Raw genomic sequence first — 26,440 nt, 5'->3', positions numbered from 1 at the left:
ATTTTTCATATGTTGGTAACTGTTGAATCTGACAGGTATATGGGAGATCATTATACTATTTGTTCTACTTTTCTATGTTTGAAAAATTAATATAATTTTAAAGCTTGGGGAAAGAGAGAAAGCTTAACAGAGTTAACCGTTCAGCAACTGCAGAAATACCTCTGTTCCTAATTGGCATGTATTGACCAGGGGAAAAGAAGACAAGGAGAGAAGAAAATAGTTGCCTAGAATTGTGAGAGTCTGTCTGGTCAGCCCTCCGTCTCCAACCCTGGCATTCCATTATCACATAAGAACAGGGCAGTTGCTTTCCTGATTCCACCCTACATTCATCCACTCTGCCTATATGTAATGGGCAAAGTCTTTCAAGAAGGATTTTTAGATTAAAGATTTTGAACAACTTACAGCCAGGAGACTCTGATTTATTTCAGCACCTTCCATCTTTGTCTGTCTATCTGAGTCCCTTGCATCTGCTGCTCTTTCACTGCCAGCCAAGTCAATAAAAGAGATCCTAGAAAAAAGACACAGGAGGAGTGACTTCTGTTAAGCTTTATTTTTGTATCAGTCAGCATTCTGTGACCTCTGGAAAAAATTAACATTGGCCCATCCTTGGGAAAGAAAAGACATTACTGAGCTGGGTATGGTGGCTCACACCTATAAACCGAGCTACTTGGGAGGCTGAGGTGGAGGACTGCTTGAGGCCAGGAGTTCTAGACCAGCCTGAGCAACACAGCAAGACCCCATCTCTTAAAAAATTTAAAAAACTGGCCGGGCGTGGCGGCTCACGCCTGTAATCCCAGCATTTTGGGAGGCTGAGGCGGGTGGATCACGAGGCCAAGAGATCAAGACCATCCTGGCCAACATGGTGAAACCCCATCTCTACTAAAAATACAAAAATTAGCTGGGCGTGGTGGTGCATGCCTTTAGTCCCAGCCACTAGGGAGGCTGAGGCAGGAGAATCACTTGAACCTGAGAGGCTGAGGTTGCAGTGAGCCAAGATTGCGCCACTGCACTCCAGCCTCGCGACAGAGTGAGACTCCTTCTCAACAAAAAAAAATTTGTAAAAATTAGCTGGTAGGCTGAGTACTTGGGACTACAGGTGTGGACCACCACACCCAGCTATTTTTTTTTTTTTTTAAGAGACGGGGTGGATATGAAGGCAATCTGGCTGTGACATCTGTCACCCCATTGATCAAACTACTAGGCTCAAGAGATCCTCTCACTTTGCCCTCCCAAAGTGCTGAGATTACAGGTGTCAGCCACCATCAGCTTACCAGTTAATTTTTACAATTTTTTTTTTGAGACGGAGCCCCACTCTGTTGCCAGGCTCTTGAGTCTAGGCGTTCAAGACCAGCCTGGGCAAAATAGAGAGACCCTGTTTCAACCCTGGAGATCGATGGGGTGACAGATGTCGCAGCCAGATCGCCCTCACATCCATCCTGTCTCTTAAAAAAAAAATAGCTAGGTGTGGTGGTCCACACCTGTAGTCCCAGCTACACAGGAGGCTGAGGCATGAGGACTGCTTAAGCCCAGCGAAACCCTACCTTACATACAAACAAACAAACATGACTGTCAGCTTTCCAAGAGTATCACAAGATTCTGATCTGTCAGTTGATGCTGGTACTGTCCACTCAAACATGTCTATTGGTTTTATTTATGAGAAAGTATGACTAAAATTAATAAAACATTCTTCCCAAAAGGCTAAATGACCACAATGCTAATCACTTAAGTAACCACTTAGGTAATTACATAGAAAACTTTTGTGGACAGCAATCCAGCAAAAAAAAAAAAAAAAAAAAAAAAAAAGAAAAGAAAAGAAAAGAAAAGAAAAAAGAAAAACACTCATTACTCAGAGATGAAATAGGCTCATCCATCAGCGTGGCAGATTATTTGCTAGGAGAGCACCAGAGAAGCAATGAATGTATCCAATTGTCTTATGGCTTCTTTCGAGAAGAATGGATTAATCTTCTCCTCCCACCTTTTTTGGCATCTAAGCTCTCTAAGATGCATTCCCTACTGTTTCTCTGCTGAAACTGTGTTTCATGTTACAAGCAATCAATGTCCCTTTTAATAACTTAGGGTTGACCAACAATAGGTCATTACTTCATGGTTAATCAACTGATGACACGTTAGTACAATGATTTATTTCAGGGCTAACAACTCTACTCTGTATCCCTGCAATGAAGAACTCCATGGTGGCAGGGTATCCTATTGTTGAGAAAACATACTTCAAAGTCACATTAAAGGGAAGGCAGACAATGTAACTCCCTGATATTTCCAGCTTACCTGCCAAATGTCCTCTTGGCTGAATCTTTGATCTGAATTTGGATGATGGCATGGGAGCGGGAAGAGTCTGCATTAACTCCAGTGGCCCCAGTGCTGCGCTCCTTGCTGCCCTTTAAGATCACCTGAAAATAAAATCCATAGGATGACTTCCCCAAGGAGTAAACAAAACCCTCTGGCTGCTAAGAATTGACTAAGAGCAGTAAACAGCAGACATACAATTGTGTCAGTGCACTGCAGTTTCTTCTGTCCAGGTGGAAAACCGCTCAAACACTAAATTATACTTAGTAAGTACCCAATGACAATGAAAACAATGTGAAATACTAATCTTGTGGGAGAACGTTCCATAGCTCAAGAGCTAATTTACTTCTTGATCTCATACACTCTTTTTAGTATCTTTGATGGATTTAGCCTAACTAAAATCCCCAGGGCATAACTTGGCTCCAAAGCAGGGTCTTATAATACCCATCTATCTTAGTAACTGAGGCAAAGGACATAAATGTGCATTATAGAATGACTAATCACATCCACCTGTTCTACCAGGATGCAGTAATAAAGGAGGCCAGGTCCGATGTAGAAATATGGAAGTGATGAGTTACTGTGATTACCACGAGCCCATGATTTCCCTTGAGACTAATCCTCACTCACCCTAGACTGGGAGTAAAGACTAACAGGAGTCCTTCTAGCCATAATGGAATGGGGCAGGGGATGTGAAGTCTCAGGATTGGCCTGCAGCCACTGAAAACGCAGTCATTTAAGAACATGCTGCCCTTATTTTGGACAGGGGTATGAGTGTTAGTTACTGAGAATGAAAAAGGCAACACAAATTTTTTTTGAAATAGGGGCTTGCTCTGTCACCCAGGCTGGAGTGCAGTGGTGTGATCATAGCTCACTGCAGCCATGACCTCCTGGGTTTGAGAGGTACTCCTGGCTCAGCCTCCTGAGTAGCTGGAATTATAGGTGTGCACCACCACACCTGGCTAATTTTTAAAATTTTTTGTAGAGATATGGTCTTACTATGTTGCCCAGGATGGTCTTGAACTCCTGAGCTCCAACAGTCCTCTCTCCTTAGTCCCTCAAAGTGGTAGGATTACGGGCATGAACCACTGTACCCGGCCACAAGAAACCTTAAAAACATTACTTGGGCCGGGCACAGTGGCTCACGCCTGTAATCCCAGCTTCTCAGAAGACTGAGGCAGGAGGATCACTCGAGTCCAGGAGGTTGAGGCTGCAGTGAGCCATGATTACAGAGCAAGACCCTGTCTCAAATAAATAAATAAATAAATATTTTAAAATAAAAATTTAAAACTATATTCACCTTTAAAGCCAGTAAAAGAAAAGGGGGTAGCAGTGGACAATACATTTTTCTTTTTTTTTTTTTTTTAATAAAAAATCAGATGGGGTCTCACTATGCTGCCCAGGCTGATCTTGAAGTCCTGGGCTCAAGCAATCCTCCCACCTCGGCCTCCCAAAATGCTGGGATTACAGGTGTGATATATTTCAATGAAATTTTAGAGTGTGGAAAGATAATGAAGGGATGATAATTGCCAGCAATGAAGTTATAAAGTAAGTAAGTAGGAAAGGGGGGAGTCAGTCTATCAACCCATTAGGACCCCTAAGAGGGGCTCAGACTCTGGAAGCACCAGGTAATACTGGGATAAGGCAAAGATACACACAGCCAGTGATCAGAGCAGTAAAGCCCTGGGTGAAACATTCCCCATTCATTCCCACCCTGTGCAGGAGGCAGAAGGTATAGTCTCCAGAAAATGGGAACCAGAGACCAAAAAGGACTAAGCACCAGGCACAGTGTGGGGCAGAGTCAAGTGAAAGAATTTAAACAAGGATTAAGTAAAAGCAACACACCAGCATTCCCCAACATTAGTCCTCAGCCAGAATTCTCTGGAGAAACCCTCACTTCCAAGCCCTACATATGTTTACATTTTGGGGACTTCCCCGGCAAAACCAATTAACTTTCAACCTATAGTGAAGCTTAATGATCAACAAGCACACCTCTGACACACAAACTTTGTGACTGTTATTTTTTTAATGCCTCATACATACACGTGAATAGAAAGCCAAAGCCACCAGCATGAAAACACCAAACCAAAGAGGGAATAGAAAAAGCACTTGGAAATTTAAAATATGATAAAGTAAAAACTGCATTTTATTTATTTATTTATTTTTTGAGACGGAGTCTCGCTGTGTCGCCCAGGCTGGAGTGCAGTGGCGCGATCTCAGCTCACTGCAAGCTCCGCCTCCTGGATTCACGCCATTCTCCTGCCTCAGCCTCCCGAGTAGCTGGGACTACAGGCGCCCGCCACTGCGCCCGGCTAATTTTTTGTATTTTTTTTTTTTAGTAGAGACGGGGTTTCACCGTGGTCTCGATCTCCTGACCTTGTGATCCGCCCGCCTCGGCCTCCCAAAGTGCTGGGATTACAGGCGTGAGCCACCGCGAAAAACTGCATTTTAAAAGGTAGTAAGATACAGGCTGGGCATGGTGGCTCATGCCTTTAATCCCAACACTTTGGGAGGCTGAGGCAGGAGGATCACTTGAGCTCAGGAATTCAAGACCAGCCTGGGCAAACAGTGAGACCCCCATCTCTACAAAAATTAGCTGAGCGTGGTGGTGCACACCTGTAGTCCCAGACAGGAGGCTGAGGCAGTAAGCTGCACTCCAGCCTAGGGGACAAAAATCTCATCTCTTAAAAATAATCACCTACTCTCAGGTTCAGGGGGAAAAATTAATTAAATAAAATAAAAGGTTGTAAGTTTTTTTTTTTTTTTTTGGAGTTGTAAGTTAAGGATATGTCCCAGAAAGTAAAACATAAACAAGATCTGCACTCCCATGTCTGTTGCAGCACTGTGCACAACAGCCAAGATTTGGAAGCAACCTAGTGTCCATCAAGCGATGAATGGATAAAGAAAATGTGGTGCTCGTACACAATGGAGTACCTATTCAGCCATGAAAAAGAATGAGAGCCTGTCATTTGCAACAACATGGACGGAACAGGAGATCATTATGTTAAGTGAAATAAGCCAGGCATAGAAAGACAAACATCACATGTTCTCATGTGTGTGATCTAAAAAATCAAAGAAATTGAACTCATGGACATAGATACTAGAAGGATGGTTACCACAGGGGCTGGGAAGGGTAGTGGGGATGTGGGGGTAGTTAATAGGTACACACAAAAAAGAAATAATGAATAAGACCTACTATTTGACAATACAACAGGATGATTATAGTCAACAATATTTTATAGGCTGGGCATGGTAGCTCACACCCATAATCCAGCACTTTGGGAGGCTAACGCGGGTGGATCATTTAGTGCAGGTGTTTGAGATCAGCCTGGCCTACAGGGTGAAACCCCATCTCTACTAAAAATAAAAAAATTAGCCAGGCATGGTGGCACACACCTGTAATCCCAGCTACTCAGAAGGCTGAGGCAGGAGAATTGCTTGAACCCAGGAGGCGGAGGTTGCAGTGAGCTGAGATCACACCATTGCACTCCAGCCTGGGCGACAGAGCAAATAAAGAATAAGAGCCGGGTGTGGTGGGTCACACCTGTAATCCTAGCACTTTGGGAGGCCGAGGCGGGCGGATCACTTGAGGTCAGGAGTTCGAATAAGCCTGGCCAACATGGTGAAACCCTGTCTCTTCTAAAAACACAAAAATTACCCGGGTGTTGTGGTGCATGCCTGTAATCCCAGCTACTTGGGAGGCTGAGGCAGTAGAATTGCTTGAACCCAGGAGGCGGAGGTTGCAGTGAGCTGAGATCACGCCATTGCATTCCAGCCTTGGGGGGAAAAAAAGAATAATAAAGTTCTATTTCATTTTTTCTCAATCTCTCACCATTTTAATTTATATCATATTGAACATAGTCACAGTTTCCAAATTAAGAATCCAAAAGTAGACAGAGCCAAACTTCAACAATAAGATACAAAATATCTTAACAAGTAGCAGTTGCTTTTTAGAAATTTAATTAACTAAAAATATTTTTTCCATGATCTAAGCAATAGTATGTTTCTAAAGATTATCTGTATGTGAGATATAAAATCAAAATTCAGAATCATACTTAAATACACCAATTTTGTAAAAAGTTTGCTAAAAATTTAAAGAGACAATATGATGAATCCTTTTGTAAAGAGAAGAATCTGCTAATTTATAAAGCTAGATCATCAACTATATGGATACCACCTTTATGCTAATGAAATCATGGGAGTTACAGTGGTAATCTCTTATACTGGATATGGCAAGTGCTGAGAAAAAAGCACTGCTAACTAAGCTCAGACGCTGGGTAAGACACTTAAGGCCAGCACTGTGACCAAACCATCCAGTTTAAATGCACCTTCTGGCCCTGGCTTCTCCCTGTCCCTTTCACTTCATGTTTACACAGGATGGGATGCAATGCTGATGGATCATCAGATTGGTATTGTTCCTTTTTCAAACTTTTTTTCCTCATTAGGAAAGACAAACAATGTGGAAAACTTGGAAAATATAGGAAGAGGATAAAGAAGAAAATATCTATCTCTCATAATTCCAGTGATTATAAAATTCTGGTGTATTTCCTTTTAGAGTTTTAGATTTCTTACAGCTTTTTTTTTTTTTTTTTTTTTTTTTTTTGGTCATTTACAAATCCTATGAAAAGACAGGGGAGGTCTTAAACCTTTACATTTGTAAAAGCAATATGTCTGACTAATAAGGAAAGGAACGCAGAAAAGCTAAGTGACTTATACAAGGTCACATAGGTAGAATATGGTCAGGCCAGGAATAGAAGGCAGATATCCTCTTCTACATGTGAGTAATGATGTTACTAATAATGCTAGTCCAATGAGACCCAGTGAGAACTCAGAGAGGCCTCAAGGCCATACTTCGCAAGGAAATGTGGATATGAACAGGAAATGCAAAGGGTGGCCCTGTGGTTCTTCCTCAAGAGTGTCAAAAAAGATTGGCTTCTGAGACTGTGTTACAGACTTTTGAACTTGGGTTTTCACTGCATCTTGTACACCATAATGTACTGGGTATCTCTAAGTGCATCTCAGAGACCTAACATGTTGAGATGCCCTTTCCTGGTTAAATATATTTTAGAGAAGGCATGAGGAATTTCTGGTCCTTGGTCCAATTTTTTCCAATAACAGCCTGCTATAGTCATGCCTTCCAGAAACTATGTAACAATGCACCTGAGCTATGAAGAGTAAAAATGAGGCAGTCTGTGAATATCAAAGTCATCACATTTTTGTAAATGCCATATACAACTGAAGTATAGCAGTTAAAATGGTGAAATCTGGAGTCAGGTTGCCAGGGTTCACATGCCAGCTCTACCATGTGGTTGTGTAGACTACTGCAAATCACTTAACTTTTAAGGGTCTCAGTTTCTTATCTATAAAATGGGAATTATGGCCGGGCACAGTGGCTCACACCTATACTCCCAGCACTCCAGGAGGCCGAGAAGGACAGATCACCTGAGGTCAGGACTTTCACACCAGCCTTGCCAACACGGCGAAACCCCATCTCTATTAAAAATACAAAAATTGGCTGGGCACAGTGGCTCACATCTGTAATCTCAGCACTTTGGGAGGCTGAGGTGGGTGGATCACCTGAGGTCAGGAGTTCGAGACCAGCCTGGCCAACCTGGTGAAACCCCATGTCTACTAAAAATACAAAAATATTAGGTGTGATGGCATGCGCCTGTAACCCCAGTTACTCGGGAGGCTGAGGCAGGATAATCACTTGAACCCAGGAGGCGGGGGTTGCAGTGAGTTGATATCACACCACTGCACTCCCACCTGGGCTACAAAGGGAGACTCTATCTCAAAAACAAACAAACAAATATTAGCCAGGCATGGTGGCCTGCGCCTGTAATCTCAGCCACTTGGGAGGCTGAGGCAGGAGAATAGCTTCAACTCAGAAGGCGGAGGTTGCAGTGAGCCAAGATCACGCCACTGCACTCCAGCCTGGGCCACAGAGCTAGACTCTGTCTCAAAAATAAAATAAAATAGAATAGAATAGGAATTACCTAGGTTATTAAGGCTAAAAAAAAAGATAATACATAACTAAAGCGCTTAGTACCACAACTGGCACATGGCAACTTCTCAAAAAACATTAATTTTTGAAAAGATACTAAAGGGGCCGGGCACAGTAGCTCATGCCTGTAATCCCAGCACTTAGGGAGGCTGAGGCAGGTGGATCACCTGAGGTCGGGCGTTAGAGACCAACATGGTAAAACTCCATCTCTACTAAAAATACAAAAATTAGCCAGGTGTGGGTAGTGGGCACCTATAATCCCAGCTACTCAGGAGGCTGAGGCAGGAGAATCCCTTGAACCTGGGAGGCAGAGGTTGCGGTGAGTCCAGATCATGTCACTGCACTCCAGCCTGGACAAGAGAGCAAAATTTCGTCTCAAAAACCAAACAGAAAGAAAAGACACTAAAGAACTAACATCTTTGTTTAAACTTCTAAAACTTAAACTATTTCTTTTTTTCATAAATGTGAAACAATCAGAGTTTCATGGAAAAATATAGCTTTAGAGATCAACATGAAATATCATGGGCTCCGCAGTGCAAACCAAAAAAAAAAAAAAAAAAAAAAAAAAAAGAAAAGGAAGGAAGCAGATAAGAGAAAGAGAGAATCTATTTGGGGGAAATGCAAGTCTAGGAGGTGAGCAAAATTAATGCAATCACCTTTAAAACTACTAGGCCCCCTTTTCCTCTCACTGCCTCCTCCTTCTCAAACTCCTTCCCTAACTAAACTCTGTTGGGCAAGTTTCTAAATCTAAGTTCTCTAGAGAGAACATATGTGAATAGTAAAATGGGAATCTGCTACAATAGGAAGTAATGAAAACTGGGCCTGGTGTGGTGGCTCACACCTGTAATCCCAGCACTTTGGGAGGCTGAGGTAGAGGATCACTTGAGCCCAGAAGTTCAAGACCAATCTGGGCAACATCTACAAAAATTTTTTTTAAAAATTAGCCAGGTGTGGTGGTGCACACCTGTGGTCCTAGCTACTCAGAAGGCTGAAGTGGGAGGATCGTTTGAGCCCAGGAGGTTGAGGCTCCAGTGAGCCGTGATTGCACCACTGCACTCCTGCCTATGTGACAGAGTGAGACTCTGTCTCAAAAAACACAAAAACAAAACAAAACAAAAAAAACTGTAGCGGTGCTGGGAAACATCATTCAGGGACTTAATAAGAATAATACATGTGGAAAGTTGAGCCAGTATCATACTATAAATTTTATGTATGTTATCTTACTTCCTTCTCCCCATCATCCAAACCAATCATCTATCAATATCTATATGTTTCACGCTCAGACAGGTAAAGGATATGCTCAGGGATACATGGCGCTGTAACTGACTGCCCATTACAGCCAAGGCAATGATAAAACATGAAACAAGTTTATCAAAATTCCTAGGAATGAATACTTCTGACTATATAAAATGGGTATAGGAATGACTTAAAAAAACAATGAATCTCTAAAACTGAAAAAATGCCCATTGTCTGACAAAATCTCGATTCCAAATCTGGGAAATGTGATGAATCAGTGAGTCTTCTGTAAAGGCAGGAAGTTCTGGGGACTGCGTTGGCAAGAAATCAAATACATTTGGAAGGAGAAACTTCCTGGAGGAAGGACAATCCCATGTGAATAATGAAGCTACCAGTTGTGCAGGCAGGCCATGCCTGAGTAATCCTGAGGGTGATTTGAGAGGGTAACACTCCAAGATGACACTTGAGGGTGACACTTGAGCAAACACATGGGTGATACCTGAGCGAATATGAACAGTGACACCTGAGAGTAATGTGACACCTGAGTTAGCAAGTGCTGTCGTTTCAAGTCAATAAATGTTTATTTATGAGGATAACTGTGTCAGGTATCCATAAATTATATAAACTTTCCACCTTGATCTCAGCTGGCTTCCTCCTTGTACAACCCCATATGTACTGCAGACTGAGGGTATCAATGGCGATAATATGTTGACTAACAAGGAACTTTTTTTCTGCTTTTCTTAGGAACCATACTTTAGAATAGAACAGTGCCATAAACTCTTCAGGATGGAGGGGTTGACTCAACACCAGACTGCCAGCATTTACGGCCTAAAGGCAATGAAGAGTCTTCTTCCTAGTGTTTGCTTCTTTCCCCTTTAATTGGTCTAATTTTCAGTGACAAAGGAATCCTGAGGACCAGACTCACCTGATACTCCTGGCCAAATGTGGGACTGGCTGGAGGTAGGGGCAAGAGGACCACAGGGAACAGAGTATGAGAAACAATTTCCTTAGGACTCCACAGCAGAGGAAGCTCTGGGGAGAATGGTCACAGCTCTGGGGCAGCCCTTCAGCATGTCCCACACACTTTCGTTCTGTGCCTACCTTTGCAATCACTAGAAAGAGGCTCTTAGGTGACCCTCTAAAACAGACACACTTGGGCGCTATGCTCAGGTTTTGGATCCCAGGACCCAGGAATCTAATAACGCAAATGTGAAGTCTCATCCCTTAAGCAAAATTTACCTAAAGTATTTGTTTCAGGAAAAAGAAACTTATAAAAAGATCTATACCAATGATGGGCCACTATGCCACTGCACACACCCAAGTCCCAAGTATTAATTTTGAAAAAGCAACAACAAAATTTTCCACAAACCCTGTTATTTGAAGATTAAACAGTCCTTTAAACACCTAATTTTAAGCAAATGATAACAGAAGACATTATCAATGTATGAATTAATTCAGTCAGTGTCTTTTCTCTTCTCTTCTTTTTTTTCTTGAGACGGAGTCTCACTCTGTTGCCGGGGCTGGAGTGCAGTGGCGTGATCTCTGGTCACTGCAACCTCCGCCTTCCAGGCTCAAGTAATTCTCCTGCCTCAGCCTCCCAAGTAGCTGGGATTACAGGCACCCACCACCACACCCAGCTCATTTTCGTATTTTTAGTAGAGGTGGGGTTTCACCATGTTGGCCAGGCTGGTTTCAAACTCCTGACCTCAAATGATCTTCCAGCCTCAGCCTCCCAAAGTGCTGGAATTACAGGCGTGAGCCACCACACCCGGTCTCTCTTAATTTCTTAAGAAAAACTTATTTCCAATTATACATTATAGGTAGTATAATATAGTGAAAAGAGCTTCAGAGTGAGATCAATCCAAGCTGAAATCTTGCTCTGCCAGTTGTTAGCTATGTGATTCTGGGTTATCACTTGATTTTAACCTCAGTATTTTCATCTCTTAGAGAAGTTTACAATATTTACCTTGATTTTGTGATGATTAAGTGGGGTAATATTTGCAAAAACCTCTAACAAGTCATTTGGTAGATAGTGCTCACTAAACATTTGCAATTATTATTAGAACACAGTGAAAAGGAAGGCAGGAAAGAACAAGAGTAGAATCAGCTAGAGAGTTTTGAACTTTGGTATTCGTTGGAGGCACTTCTACAATGCCAAACCTGACTGCTTTCCCTGGTCCCTTAAGCTTGAAGACTCAGACACTTCTCCCTGGAGGAGTGTACCATGAAGCTATACTAAGCTAAGTCTTGTCAAGTGCCCGGTCTATCCTTCTAGTCCTTTCCCTTTTACTCTAGCCAGGCTTGTTGGATGTACTAGAAGAATGACTGCAATGGCTGCATGTTAGAATCACCTGGGGAGTTTTTAAAGTAATACCCATCCTTATACTGCTGGTGGGAGTGTAAAATGGCAAAATCACTTTGGAAAACAGTGTGGCATTTCCTAAAAAAAAGCATGGCCCAGCAATTTCACTCCTAGGCACACACCCAAGAAAATGGAACACATGTGTCCACACAAAAACCTTTGTACATGAATGTTCACAGAAACATTATTCATAATGACCAAAAAGTGGAAACAACCCAAATGTCTATCAACTGACGAATGGATAAATAAAATGAGGTATCCAAACAATGTAATATTATTCAGCCACTAAAAGGAATGAAGTCCTGATACATGCTGTAACATGAATGAACTCTGAAAATAAACTAAGTGAAAGGAGCCAGAGACAAAAGGTTGCATATTGTATAATTCTGTTTATATGATATGGGCAGAATTGGCAAATCCACAGAGATAGAAATTAGTGGTTGCCAGGCACTGGGGGCAGGAGAAATAGGGAGTAACTGCTAATGGAGTTAGCATTAGTTCATTTTGGGGTGATAAAAGTTTTCTGGAATTAGATAGTGGCAATGGTTGCATAACTTCACCAATATACTTTAAAAAAATCACTGAATTGTATACTTTAAAAAAAATCCCTCAGGGAGGATGTACCATTCCCGGAGGTCTTGCAATACCAAGTCAATGCATGGAGTGGACACAGCAAGCTCCTACTCCATCTCCCTGTTCCAAAAATTCATTTAATAGGTTGTCCTTGAATAGAACATGCTAAACTGCTGAGAAAAGATACTATATTTTCTATTCTGATCCACTGGTCTAAAAAAAAAAAGAATACTATGGCTGGACGCGGTGGCTCATGCCTGTAATCCTAGCACTTTGGGAGGTCGAGGTGAGAGGATTGCTTGTGTCCAGGAGATTGAGACCAGCCTGTGCAACATGGCGAAACCCCATTTCTACTAAAAATATCAAAAAAATTAGCCGGGTGTGGTGGCACACACCTGTAGTCCCAGCTACTCAGGAGACTGAGATGGGAAGGATCACCTGAGCTCAGGGAGGTTGAGGCTGCAGTGAGCCGAAATCACGCCACTGCACTCCAGCCTGGGTAACAGGAGTGAGACCCTGTCTCAAAAATAAAAAATAAAAAAAGAATGAATATTATGGTATCTGAATTATATTTCAATAAGAAAATTATATTAAGAAACCCAGTGGATCATACACTTTTAAAAAGGTGAATGTTATGGTATATGAACTACATTTTAATTTAAAATAATAAGAATACCCACACCCGGGCCCCACTCCTGAAGGATTCTGATTTAATTGACCTGAGGAGGACACAAGCAAGCATTAAAAGACATTATGATGAAACTGGGAAAACAAGTCACAGAATGAGACAACATGCTTATCATACAAATAACCAACAAGACTCATATCCAGAATATACAAATTGGAAGGAAAAGACAGATAACTCAAGATGAGGAAAAGACCCAAACTGGCATTCCCAAAAGAGGAACTCCAAATTACAAGTTAAAAATATGAGAAAATATTCAATTTTATTCTTAATCAGGGAAATGCAAATTAAAACCACAATAAAATATAATTAAACACGTACAGACTGGCAAAAATTCAAAATATCTATCAATTGAAAGTGTCTGCAGGATGAAGAGCAACGGGATTGCCTGTATACTGCTTGTACGAATACACACCACTCTGGGAAACAGTTGGCAGCATTTAGTGTAGCTGAAAATATGGGCCACTGTGCCTGTCATCCCAACACTTTGGGAGGCTGAGGTGAGAGGATTGCTTGAGCCAAGGAGCTTGAGACCAGCCTGGGCAACATGACAGGACCCTGTCTCTACAAAGAATAAAAATATTAGCCAAGTGTGGTGGCATATGCTTGTGGTCCTAGCTACTTGGGAAGCTGAGGTAGGAGGATTGCTTGAGCCCAGGAGGTCAAGGCTGCAGTGAGCCATGCGTTCACACCACTGGACTCCAGCCTGGGCTGGATAGAGCAAGACCCTGTCTCCAGGAAAAAAAAAAAAAAAAAAAAGCATATCATCTGACCTAATCATTTCACAACTAGGTATATATCCTAGAGAACCCATGTGCTCTGTACAGAAATACATGTATAAGCACACTCACAGGTATAAGCACACTCACAGCTGCAATGTTCCAAATAACTCTAAAATAGAAACAACCCCAGTTGTTTATTAACAAGAGAATAGATAAATAAATTGTGGTATATTCCTATGATAAAACACTCTATAGCAAATAAAAATGAAGAAAACTAGAACCAAATGCAAAAACCTAAATGGAACTGAAAAGCATAACATTTAGCAAAAGAAACAAAACACCAAAAAATACACAGTGCAGTTCTACTCATGCAAAGTTCAAAAACAGATGAAAACTAAGTTAGATGGTTTGGGGATAAATACATAGGTAGTAAAACTATAACAAATAACAAGAAAGTGATTAGCACAAAAATCAGGATAATAGGGGGGTGTTATTGGAAAGTCACACGGGGGGTTTGTAGCGTGCTACAATGTTCTATTTCTTGATCTGAGTAACTGATTACAAGGGTGCTTGTTTCTTTACACTGGACATACTTAGGTTTTATGCATTTTTCCGTATAGTGCTATTTTTCACAATAAAAGAGGTTAAATCATTTTTTTTTTTTTTTTGAGACGTAGTCTCGCTGTGTCTCCCAGACTGGAGTGCAGTGGCGCGATCTCGGCTCACTGCAAGCTCCACCTACCAGGTTCATGCCATTCTCCTGCCTCAGCCTCCCGAGTAGCTGGGACTATAGGCACCTGCCACCACGCCCGGCTAATTTTTTGTATTTTTAGTAGAGACGGGGTTTCACCGTGTTAGCCAGGATGGTCTCGATCTCCTGACCTCGTGATCCACCTGCCTCAGCCTCCCAAAGTGCTGGGATTACAGGCGTGAGCCACCACGCCCAGCCAAATCATTTTTTAAGTAAGGAAAAAAAGGCTCCAAACAATCTAATGTAAAGCCAGGGTTGAGGAACACTGCATTAAAGAAAGGTTCATCAGAAATCTATTTGTACTTACATTAATAAATGCCCAGAACAGGAAAAAAAATTAAATATTTTACTGTGGACAGTGGATAGCTCAGTGGGGAACAGGGGAAATGGGGTATGTATAGTAAGTTAGAGGTGCCTTTACTATCCTGTAATGTTTAAATTTAATAAGTATTACATATTTCTGTAATGTTTAAATGTAATGATAAGTATGACTTTTATTACAATAAAACAGTAACTTAATAAAAGAAGCAGATTGAAAAATTCCTTTGGAAGGACACACAAAAAACTAATAAAATTTGTTGCTCTGGAAAAGGAAATGGAAGTCGGTATTTTCACTTCTGAATTTTGAACTCATGTGATAGCATTACTTATTTAAAATCTTATTTAAAATAAGGGCCAGGTGCAGTGGCTCACGCTTGTAATTCTAGCACTTTAAGAGGCCAAGGTGAGAGGACTGCTTGAGGTCAGGAGTTCGAGACCACCCTGGGTGACATAGCAAGACACCATCTCTACAAAAAATTTTAAAAAATTAGCCAGGTCTGGTGGCATGTGCCTGCAGTCCCAGCTACTTGGGAGGCTGAAGTGGGAGGCTGCAGTGAGCTATGATCACACCTCTACACTCCAGCCTGGGCAACAGAGCAAGACCCTTGTTGCTAAAAAAAAAAAAAAAAAAGTAAAAATAATTTAAAGTACAAATATTTATCTCCAGCAGCTTTTCCTAGAGCCCACTGCCATAGAGAAACACATGAGCAGCATTTGAAACTGGCCCAATAAGGCTGGGCGTGGTGGCTCACGGCTGTAATCCCAGCACTTTGGGAGGTCGAGGCAGGTGGATCACCTGAGGTCAGGAGTTCGAGACCAGCCTGGCCAACATGTTGAAACCCTGTCTCTACTAAAAATACAAAAAATTAGCCAGGTGTGGTGGTGGGTGCCTGTAATCTCAGCTTCTTGGGAGGCTGAGGCAGAAGAATTGTTTGAACCCATGAGGCAGAGGTTGCAGTGAGCCGAGATTGTGCCATTGCACTCCAGGTTGGGTGACAGAGTGTGACTCCATCTCAAATAAAGAAAGAAACTGGCCCAGTAGTACCCCTCCAGTGAATTAGGTTCTCCCACATGCCCTACCTCCCACTAACCGTGGCATTGTGACATCGACCCTATAGAGAAACAAACTATCCTTTCAGAAAAGGATTCACATTTTATAGATGTGAAGTGGTGTGCTTGTCATTGCCTTTTGCCTAAATATAAGTCCACTGTACTTGCTTAGTAGCAAAATGAATTGGTCCCCTGTACTTATACTGTTGTGGTGGGGTAATAAAGAAGGAAGAATTAATTACCTCTAAGAGGAGCTCCACACTGTCCACCTGAAGCTCTTGCAGTCCCACTATCTGCACCATGTGCTTGCTATCTTCTCTTGCAAAGAGCCTGCAGATGCAAGAATGTGGTTGGTATGATGGTGCTACTAAAACAGACTTTGTTCTTGCCTCCCCAGAAACCATTCTGCTATTCCGCTATTAAGTAGCAGTTTTCTGTTTGAGTGGGATGGATGCTTATCCTCCTCCCAACCCCACCTTCCTGACCTCAGCTCGATTCAGGGTTGGTTGTTGATTGTTGTAAAATAAATCAACATCTCTGGCTACAATTAAAAGAATGAGCACATAATCTAAACTATGCTAATCCGTGGATGATGTATGCCTGGCTACACTGTGATTTGTTCAGAGGTGGATATGGGATCTCTGCTGGTCCAATCAAAATAAAGTCCTGGTCTCTAGTTGTTAGATGCCTGGTAAAGTGATACTCTCCCTTTGTCCCTGGATGTGAAAGCATATGGCCCTGTGGCCCTGGAAGCAGTGAAAGCCATTTTGTATCCACAAAGAGAGTTGGTTTCAGGATGAAACTAATAACACAGAAGACAGAATGAAGAGATGAAAATAAACTGGGTCCTTATTGCATCCCTGAGTTGCTGGAGTAAACCAATGCTGAAGCTTGACTGTCCTCTAAGCTTTCCAGTTATTTGAGCCAATGATTTCCCTAAATGCTTAAGCTAGTATACATGGGGTTTTCTTTTATTTGCAATGTAAAGAGTCCTGATACACCTTATAAAGGAGCAAGGAAGAGCTGGGCTGCATCTGAATGCCTTAGGTCTGCGTTTAAGGTAATAAATGGTTTTGGTCTACCATCATCATTAAACCAGATCCACTGAGAGGCATGTGTTGAATCTATCAAAGACTCTAAGATTATTTTTCCCCCTTAACAAGATACTGATTAGGGTTAAGAACGGAATTCCACTTCATAATTTAAAATACAAGAATGTTTTTCTCAAAAACAATTTTTTTCTCAGTCTATGCTTCATCTCAATTTTCCAGATCTCTACAGAAGGATTGGAGGGAAACAGCCTCACCAATGCCCATGATCTCTCTGAAAACAAATCTATTAAAACAGTCAGCCTTCTGTAGTAAAAGAATCTAGCTGTTGGGTGCAGTGGTGCATGTTTGTAGTCCCAGCTATTCAGGAGGCTGAGGCAGGAGGATTGCCTGAGCTCAGGAGTTTGAGGCTGTAGTACGCTATGATTGCGCCTGTGAATAGTCACTACGTTACAGCCTGCGTAATGTAGCAAGAGCCCATCTCTGTTTTTTAAAAAAAAAAAAGGAAGATCTAACTTTTAGAGCCCAGATGTCATTCCTGAACATATTTCCCAGGCCTTAATCTCTGAGCCCATCCCGGAAAGATTCCTCAGGGACAGCCTAAAACGTACTTCAGTTTTTATGCAAGGGTATAAAAACAATTTATCCTCTACTTCCAGGAATTAATTTTTTTTTTTTTTTTTTTTTTTGAGACAGAGTCTTGCTCTGTCGCCCAGGCTGGGGTGCAGTGGCCGGATCTCAGCTCACTGCAAGCTCCGCCTCCCGGGTTTAGACCATTCTCCTGCCTCAGCCTCCCGAGTAGCTGGGACTACAGGCGCCCGCCACCTCGCCGGGCTAGTTTTTTGTATTTTTTAGTAGAGATGGGGTTTCACCGTGTTAGCCAGGATGGTCTCGATCTCCTGACCTCGTGATCCGCCCATCTCGGCCTCCCAAAGTGCTGGGATTACAGGCTTGAGCCACCGCGCCCGGCCCAAGGAATTAATTTTAAGATCCTCAAGCTTTGTTTTCCAGTTTAAGAGGCAGACTGAACACACGTACTTTTGTCTACCCTTGTCAAAGCCCCACTATTATAGAAAATAAATCTTATTAAAAAATTGGTCAGGTACAGTGGCTGAAACCTATAATCCTAACACTTTGGGAGGCCTAGAGAAGAGGATTGTTTGAGCCCAGGAGTTTGGGAACAGCCTGGGTAAGTAACATAGGGAGACCCTGTGTCTACAAAAAATAAAAATTAGCAGGGCATGGTAGCATGTACCTGTAGTCCCAGTTATCTGGGAGGCTGAGATGGGAGGATCACTTCAGCCCAGGAGGATGAGGCTGCAGTGAGCTGTGGTGGCACCACTGTACTCCAGCCTGGGCGACAGAGCAATACCTTGCCTCAGAAAAAGAAAAAAAAAAAAAAAAAAATCAACAGGATAAAGCATAACAGCATAAACAGGAAAGGGTACCATCAATGGACCAGAACATTTCAGAAGCCCCAGAAAGGTAGGAAATAGATTACATTAGCCAATTAAATGGATATATATATATATGAACCCCACAGGCCATGACACTTGTAAAGTAAGCATGGGTCTTCCCTAGTGAGCCTCAGAGAAGCATCAAACCTAGGAGTTAATATATGCCTACCCCTGCTACAACTGAAGAATGCAAATATACAGGGCAATAAAATAATCTGGGCAATTCATTAAAGAAATGCGTTCAGAAAGAGCTAGATATCCTAACCTCCCTTCACCCAAACAAACAACACACACACACACACATACACACGCACAGACACACAGCACAATGGCTTTTATTCTATGGCAACTGTTCTTTAAGGAAAGTGGGCATTCTGACTGGAAAGGGCTCCTAATGAGGGCACTGGAGCTTGATGGAGAAGCTATGATTGAGCTAATTCGAGACGTCAACACCAAGAAAATAAAAAAGAAAGGCAACTCTTCCTCAAGCATCCCCAGAGTAGCACCCTCTTTTATTTCACAGTTGTTTTGTCAGGACTGAACTCTGAACACCTATACAATCTCAAGTGGCATATCTGAAGGTCCCCTTTTCACTGGAATAGTCTATAGGAGAGAGGCCTGCCTAAGCCCACTCGCCAGCTTCTCCAGTTATGCTACTCAGTACCCTAGTGACTCTCTACAATGGGGGCCTGCCCTATCATGGTCTCCCTATTGAACTGGAACTGCTCCCCCACTCCCCATTCCACTGCTTGCTTGGAGCACACAAAACTTGTGCATCCTTTTGGACAGCTCCATAGAGGCTTAGATACTTTTGTTGCGGGGCTAGTTCTCAAGCTGATTAGGTTTCCCTAGCCTTCCAGCAGGCTCAGCCTCAATTCACTCCTCCAATATCTCAAATCTGGTTAATTCTGTTACGACAACCTTTAATCCTTCCACCTCCCCCACTCCCTCTTAACCTCCCTATTCTCCCTTTTCCTCCACTACTTGTTTTCCCTCCTACTCAGTTTAAGTCATCTGTTTCAACCTAAACAAAACTTCAAGCCAGAAAAATATAAGAGGTGTTTAAAAAGTAGAGTTACTAAATACATTTCTAAATTACTATATTATGTTTCGAGGGCAATAGTTTAAGCCTAGTAAGTGTTAAAACTCTAATGAGAAGATTTTCTTTTCTTACTGATTTCAGAAAACTATTGTTGTGTTTACCCTAAGATTATTTAGAGGAAAAACAAGAGAAAGTGGAAAACATTATTTATAGTTTTTCCAGTATAATAATAGGTCAAAAGAACAGGAAGGGGTTTAAGTACATGTTGATTTCCTGACTTCCTGAAATTATGGCCTTCTTCATAGACCAAAATAAAAAAGGAAAGTCTTTTGATAGACATTAGAATATTGAACGCTTTAAACATATTAATGAAAAGCTAATTTATATTTTCCTATAGCTGAATTGACAGCTAGAAAATATCTGATGCAGGAGGCTCATTTCACAAAAGGGCACTAATGTACCAAAGCATCTGATTAAAGCCCATGATTCAGTGATTCTCTAGGACTCTGGCTTAAAACAGTGATTAACAGATTTATCTCTTCCCACTCATATTCAGTACCTTTTTCTTCTATTTAGGAGGTCATAAAGCTGTCCGCAGTAAATTTCATAGAAGCTGATCCACACAAAGAGGTGCTTTCTTGGCTGGGACACTTGTAGTTGCCTGAAGATATCTTTGGCAGCTAGAGCATACAATCCTGGGTTCTCATGAGTTCCTATCATGGTGTAGGTCTTTCCAGCACCTGTCTGTCCATAAGCAAAGCAAGTGGCATTGCCTCTGGGGAAAGGATAATTTGCATTACTTATGCATATTAAGAGAAGTATTAGTTTACCCAAAGATTTTTAATTACAAAGGTCAAATGCAAACATAGAATCCTAGAGAAAATTCAGCTATAAACACATAAACCTTTAAGAAGAGGACTTTACATTATAAAAACACAGGAAGAGGAAAAAAAATTCTCAAACCAGTACACAAAACTTCCTTTTTTTTTTTTGAAATGGAGTCTCACTGTCACCCAGGCTGGAGTGCAATGGTGTGATCTCGGCTCACTGCAACCTCTGTCTCCTGGATTCAAGTGATTCTCCTGCCTCAGCCTCCTGAGTAGCTGGAACTACAGGTGCGCGCCACCACACCGGGCTAATTTTTGTATTTTTACTAGAGATAGGGTTTTACCATGTTGGCCAAGTTGGTCTAGAACTCCTCACCTCAAATGATCCGCCCACCTCAGCCACTCAAAGTGCTGGGATTACAGATGTGAGCCACCATGCCCAGCCTGAGCTTTCTTATAGTAATTTTCTTACAGAACCAGTAAGAGAAACAACTCTAGAAGATAAAGAAACAAGAGCTTTAAAGAAACCACTTAGCCAATAAGCATTTACTGAGTTCCTACCCCATGCTAGGTGCTTTAGAGGATCCTAGAGATGATCTATTCTTAATCTGGAAAGTTAAATTTAGTGAAAGAATAGAGAATTAAATATGAGAAATAATAGGAGATCATGTGATAAGCAGGATGGTAGTGACCACTCATAATTAAGTAAGTTTAGATAAAGGCAAAATCGATGTAAGCAAAGTATTTGAGGAAGGACTCACAAGAGTAGGAATTGGACTGCGCCTTGAAGGCAGAAGCTGAAAAGCAGAGAGCTTCCACTGTGGAATAGGAATGGCGTGAGCAGAGGCCACAGTAGTAAATATGGCAGCAGGCACACCAAATCTTGAGGGGAAAAAAAAAAGCCTGGGCTCTGGTTTCTCCCATACCATTAACTAACCATATGAACTTAGGCAAGTCCCCTCACTTTCCTCTGTGCCTCAGTTTTCACTTTTATCAGTAGATTAGTTTCTAAGTATTAGTAGATTGGTTTCTAAGATCCCTTCCAGTCTTGATGTCCTATGATTCTAAGTGAGAATCACTGCTCTTGTATGTGGGTACATGTGTGCGTACACACCCTCTGTGAGTGTGAAGAATTGCAGAATAAGAGGTGGAGAATGGAGCTGGGAGACCAGCCTGTCAATCACAGTATGTTTTATGAGGAGTTGGAGACCAAGATTATCTGAGTATTGTGGGATTCACCCACGTAGTGCTAAGTAGAGAATGAACATAATCTTAGAGCTGTTGCAGACTCTTAAACATGAATCTCATGGATTACTGATAAATATAGCTGCTTGCAGCAAGAAAAAAGTCTATGCATTGTGACAGGAAAATAAATCTCAGGACCCCGAACTCACTAAGCCAAACGGGAAAGTCAAGCTGGGAAATGGGTCCCGCAAACCTGCCTCCCATTTGGTTCCTAAATAAGATCGCTACAAAGATAAAAAGCTACCTATCTCCCTCACATTTTGCCCACTAGGAAATTCTTTGAGGGCCCATGACCGTTACCCTAAAACAGCTGTGTTGAATTTCACCCTGGCAATGTCAATTGACAGCTTATTTTCACAGGTGGAGGACATAGGACAGAGCTCAAAGTCATCACTCTGCTCACCTGAAATAAATGCATATTTGATTGCTTCCTCTGCCCTATTGTTGTCTACGTTATCTTATGTAAAATGCAGTTCACTGAGACAGGTGAAAGCATGAAGGACTATTTTCTCCAATCCCCAATATGAAAATTGAGTATTCAGTGAAAGACTGATCAAAGACTCAAAAGGATGTAACTGTTTTGTCTTTTTATCTACTGAAACATTTAAAACATATTTCTCTTCCTCCAATATCCACCCTTTCCCCTCTAATTTTTTTTCCTTTTCTTTTTATTATTTTTTCCACTTTTGCTCTCAGATCTTACCCTTTAAAAAATGAAGCCCTCAAAATCGTCTTTGGAGAAAGGTATAGACCTGTCTCCTGGGCACACGTTCTTAACTTTGGCAAATAAATCTACAATGATTGAGACTTGCCTGGGTTATTTTCTTTGATTTACAGCATGGACAGGGATGGGGGAGGCTGCAGGTGGGCAGAGAGATGAGTACACAAAAAAGGATTTGAAGCGAGGTAGAAAACAAAGAAAGAGTAAAATGACAAAAGCAAGGAAACCATGGAAATGTGAGAATCAAGACATGAGAGTTAATTAGATGAAAGTTGCTTGGAGCAGAGACCAGCTACTCTTTGCCTTTTGAACCCTGGCTCCCAGCAGTGTGGGTACTATAAATACACTGGCAGAGACGGAGTTAGGAAATGAATTACAGGAGAAAAATTTGAACACATTAAGGAAGATCCAGCAGAGTAAGAGGAAAGAATAACATCTACTTACTTTCCGAACAATTTAGGGATGAGCTTTTTCAAAAAGCAATACAGGAGTGAAAAACCTTATTATACTTTAAAGAATGGATACACTTAAATTGCAACTCTTGTTATTACTAAAGTCTTAACATTCAAATTCTAACTTATTTTAGAAACTTACTCCTCAAAAAGTATTCCCTAGATTTGGTGCCATTACTAAGAAATTAAACCTAAGAGATATTTCACATTTTTAGCCTGCTAATAAAATTTTAAAAATTAAATAGCTTTTACAAAACGACAAAACACAAAAAAAATGGGCAAATGAAGATATCCAAATGGTCAGTAAGGACATGAAAAGGGCCAGGCACGGTGGATCACATCTGCAATCCCAGCACTTTGGGAGGCTGAGGCAGGGGGATCACTTGAGGCCAGGAGTTCGAGATCAGCCTGGTCAATATGGCGAGACCCCATCTCTATTAAAAATACAAAAATTAGCCAGGTGTGGTGGCACACGCCTACAATCTCAGCTTCTAGGGTGGCCGAGGCACAAGAATCGCTTGAGCCCAGGAGGCGGAAGTTGCAGTGCGCTGAGATCATACCACTGCACTCCAGCCTGAGCGTTAGTGAGACTCTATCTCAAAAAAAAAAAAAAACAAGGCCAGGCACGGTGGCTCACGCCTGCAATCCCAGCACCCAGCACTTTGGGAGGTCGAGGTGGGCGGATCACAAGGTTAGGAGATTGAGACCATCCTGGCTAACATGGTGAAACCCCGTCTCTATTGAAAAATAGAAAAAATTAGCCGGGCGTGGTGGCAGTCGCCTGTAGTCCCAGCTACTCGGGAGGCTGAGGCAGGAGAATGGTGTGAACCTAGGAGGCAGAGCTTGCAGTGAGCTGAGATCGCCCCACTGCACTCCAGCCTGGGCAAAAGAGCGAGACTCTGTCTCAAAAAAAAAAAAAAAAAAAAAATCATGAAAAGAAGCTCAGTATAGTATCATTAGGCATTGGAGAAATTCAAATTAAACCTATAATGAAGTGATTTAATACCCATTAGATTGGCTAAAATAACAAAGCCTGACAATATCAGATATTGCAGAACTGCAATTCTCATGTTACTGTTGGGAGTATAAAATGATACAACACTTTGAAATGTTGTTTGACATTCTCCCTTTTTTTCCCTTCTTTGAGACAGGGTCTTGCTCTGTTGCCCAGGTTGGAGTGTAGTGATCACAGATTATTGCAGCCTTGATCCTTTGGGCTCAAACAACAACCTCCCAAGTAGCTGGGACTACAGGCATGTGCCACCACACCCAGCTAATTTTTAATTTTTTTTTAGAGATAGGATCTCATTATGTTGCCCAGGCTGGTCTTGAACTCCTGGCTCAAGTGATTCTCCCGCCTCAGCCTCCCAAATTGTGAAATTACAAGTGTGAACCACTGGGCCCAACTGACACTTTCTTTTTTTTTTTTTGAGACGGAGTCTCGCTCCGCCTCCCAGGTTCACACCATTCTCCTGCCACAGCCTCCCAAGTAGCTGGGACCACAGGTGCCTGCCACCACGCCCAGCTAATTTTTTGTATTTTAGTAGAGACAGGGTTTCACCATGTTGACCAGGATGGTTTCAATCTCCTGACCTCGTGATCTGCCTGCCTCGGCCTCCCAAAGTGCTGGGATTACAGGCGTGAGCCACTGTGCCCAGCTAGACACTTTCTTATAAATATAAACCTATCCTACGAGCCACCAATTCCATTTCTAGGTTTTTACCCAAAGCAAATGAAAACATGCTCATAAAAAAAATTGTATAAGAATGCTCTGGCCAACATGGAGAAACCCCATCTCTACTAAAAAATAAAAAATTAGCCAGGCGTGGGATTACAATCCCAGCTACTAGGGAGGCTGAGGCAGGAGAATCACTTTAACCCGGGAGGCAGAGGTTGCGGTAAGCTGAGATTGCACCATTGCACTCCAGCCTGGGCAACAAGAGCGAAACTCCATCTCAAAAAAAAAAAAAAAAAAAGAATGTTCATACTTTATTCATAAAGTCCAAAGCTGGAAACAATGCAAATGTCTGTCGACAGGAGAATGGACAAAACAAACTGTGATAATTTCAGAGAAGGGAATATTACTCATCAATGAAAACCACAGATACATGTAACAACATGTACTAATATGAAACACTATTATGCTAAGCAAACATTATGCTAAGCATATAAGCATAATGATTCTATCTCTATGATATTGTAGAACAGATAAAACTAATCTATACTGACAGAAAGTAAGTCAGTGGTTACTTAAGACCTGGGGGTGAGGGTGGAGGATTAACTAAATAGGGACACAAGACAACTTTCTGGGGTGATGAAAATGTTCCATGTCTTGTTACAGATATTTGTTACTCACATATATAAAACTATCAAAACTTATCGAATCTGAATACTTAAGATCTGTACATCTTATTGTATGCAAATTATCCCTCAATTTTTAAAAAGTTATTTGAAAAAAACAGTCAAAATTATCTGGAATCAGCAACATTAGCAGGCTACTTGGCATTTTCTATCATACATGCCTACAATTTTAATAGATAGGTAGGTAGACAGGTAGGTAGATAGATAGGTAGGTGGATTAAATAGATAGGATGGATGGATGGATAGACAGACAGACAGACAGAGATAGGGTCTTGCTCTGTTGCCCAGGCTGGAGTGCAGTGGCATGATCACTGCTCCTGCAGCCTTGACCTCCTGGGCTCAAGCAATCCTCCCACCTCAGCCTCCCAAGCAGCTGGGACCCCAGGTGCACATCACCATGCTTGGCTTACTTTAAAAATTAGCCAGGCATGGTGGCTCACACCTATAATCCTAGCACTTTGGGAGACTGAAGCAGGAGGATTGCTTGAGCCCAGAAATTCAAGACTAGTCTGGGTAACAAGGCAAAACCCCACCTCTAAAAAAATACAAAAATATTAGCTGGGAGTGGTGGCAGGCACCTGCAGTCCCAGCTACTCACGAGGCTGAGGTGGGAGGATTGCTTGAACCCGAGAGGCAGAGGTTGCAGTGAGCTGAGATTGCACCACTGCACTTTGGCCTGGGTGACAGAATGAGACCCTGTCTCAAAAAAATAAATTTAAATAAAATAAATAAAATAATATAAAAATTTTTTGGTGTGTGTGGAGACAGGGTCTCCTCATGTTGCCCAGCCTGGTCTCAAACTCTTGGGCTCAAGCTATCCTCCTGTCTTGACCTCCCAAAGTGCTTGGATTACAGGTGCAAGCCACTATGCCTGGCCCGTGCCTATATTTTAAATACTTATGCAACAGAGGCCCTTACTATAATTCCTGTCCCATTCAATGTTTATTAAGTGTGAATAATAATTTTAAAATACATCTATAAGGCCAGGCGCAGTGGCTCACGCCTGTAATCCCAGCACTGTGGGAGGCCGAGGCGGGCGGATCATGAGGTCAGGAGATCGAGACCATCCTGGCTAACGTTTTGAAACCCCGTCACCACTAAAAATACAAAAAATCAGCCCGGCATGGTGGGGGTCGCCTGTAGTCCCAGCTACTCGGGAGGCTAAGGCAGGAGAACGGCATGAACCCGGGAGGCGGAGCTTGTAGTAAGCCGAGATGGCGCCACTGCACTCCAGCCTGGGTGACAGAGCGAGACTCCATCTAAAAAATAATAATAATAATAATA

The 26,440-nt window shown here is 42.0% G+C and overlaps 1 protein-coding gene and 1 non-coding gene across 8 annotated transcripts in view; both read right to left on the bottom strand.

The window, feature by feature from the left end:
- Window positions 1-26,440, bottom strand: part of KIF24 (kinesin family member 24) — a 91,272-nt gene that overhangs the window by 30,856 nt on the left and 33,976 nt on the right. For 6 of the 7 annotated variants that reach the window (XM_045373379.3, XM_074017262.1, XM_005581468.5 and 3 more), the window contains 4 exons: window positions 20,110-20,325; window positions 16,245-16,332; window positions 2,284-2,405; window positions 403-508 (listed from right to left, as the gene is read on the bottom strand). In XM_045373379.3, coding sequence (XP_045229314.2) covers window positions 403-508; window positions 2,284-2,405; window positions 16,245-16,332; window positions 20,110-20,325 — 532 coding nt within the window. Of the gene's footprint in view, window positions 1-402; window positions 509-2,283; window positions 2,406-5,956; window positions 6,073-16,244; window positions 16,333-20,109; window positions 20,326-26,440 lie in introns of those variants that run through there. The other variant, XM_074017261.1, reaches the window with a different exon arrangement.
- On the bottom strand, window positions 12,514-12,697 carry LOC123569306 (U2 spliceosomal RNA). The gene has a single exon (XR_006692940.2). It is a non-coding gene; the product is annotated as a U2 spliceosomal RNA (small nuclear RNA).

This window comes from Macaca fascicularis, chromosome 15, assembly GCF_037993035.2.
Source record: "Macaca fascicularis isolate 582-1 chromosome 15, T2T-MFA8v1.1".
NCBI classification, from domain to species: Eukaryota; Metazoa; Chordata; class Mammalia; order Primates; family Cercopithecidae; genus Macaca; species Macaca fascicularis.
The sequence above is the reverse complement of the archived record's forward strand: the minus strand, read 5'-3'. Positions and strand labels throughout refer to the sequence as shown.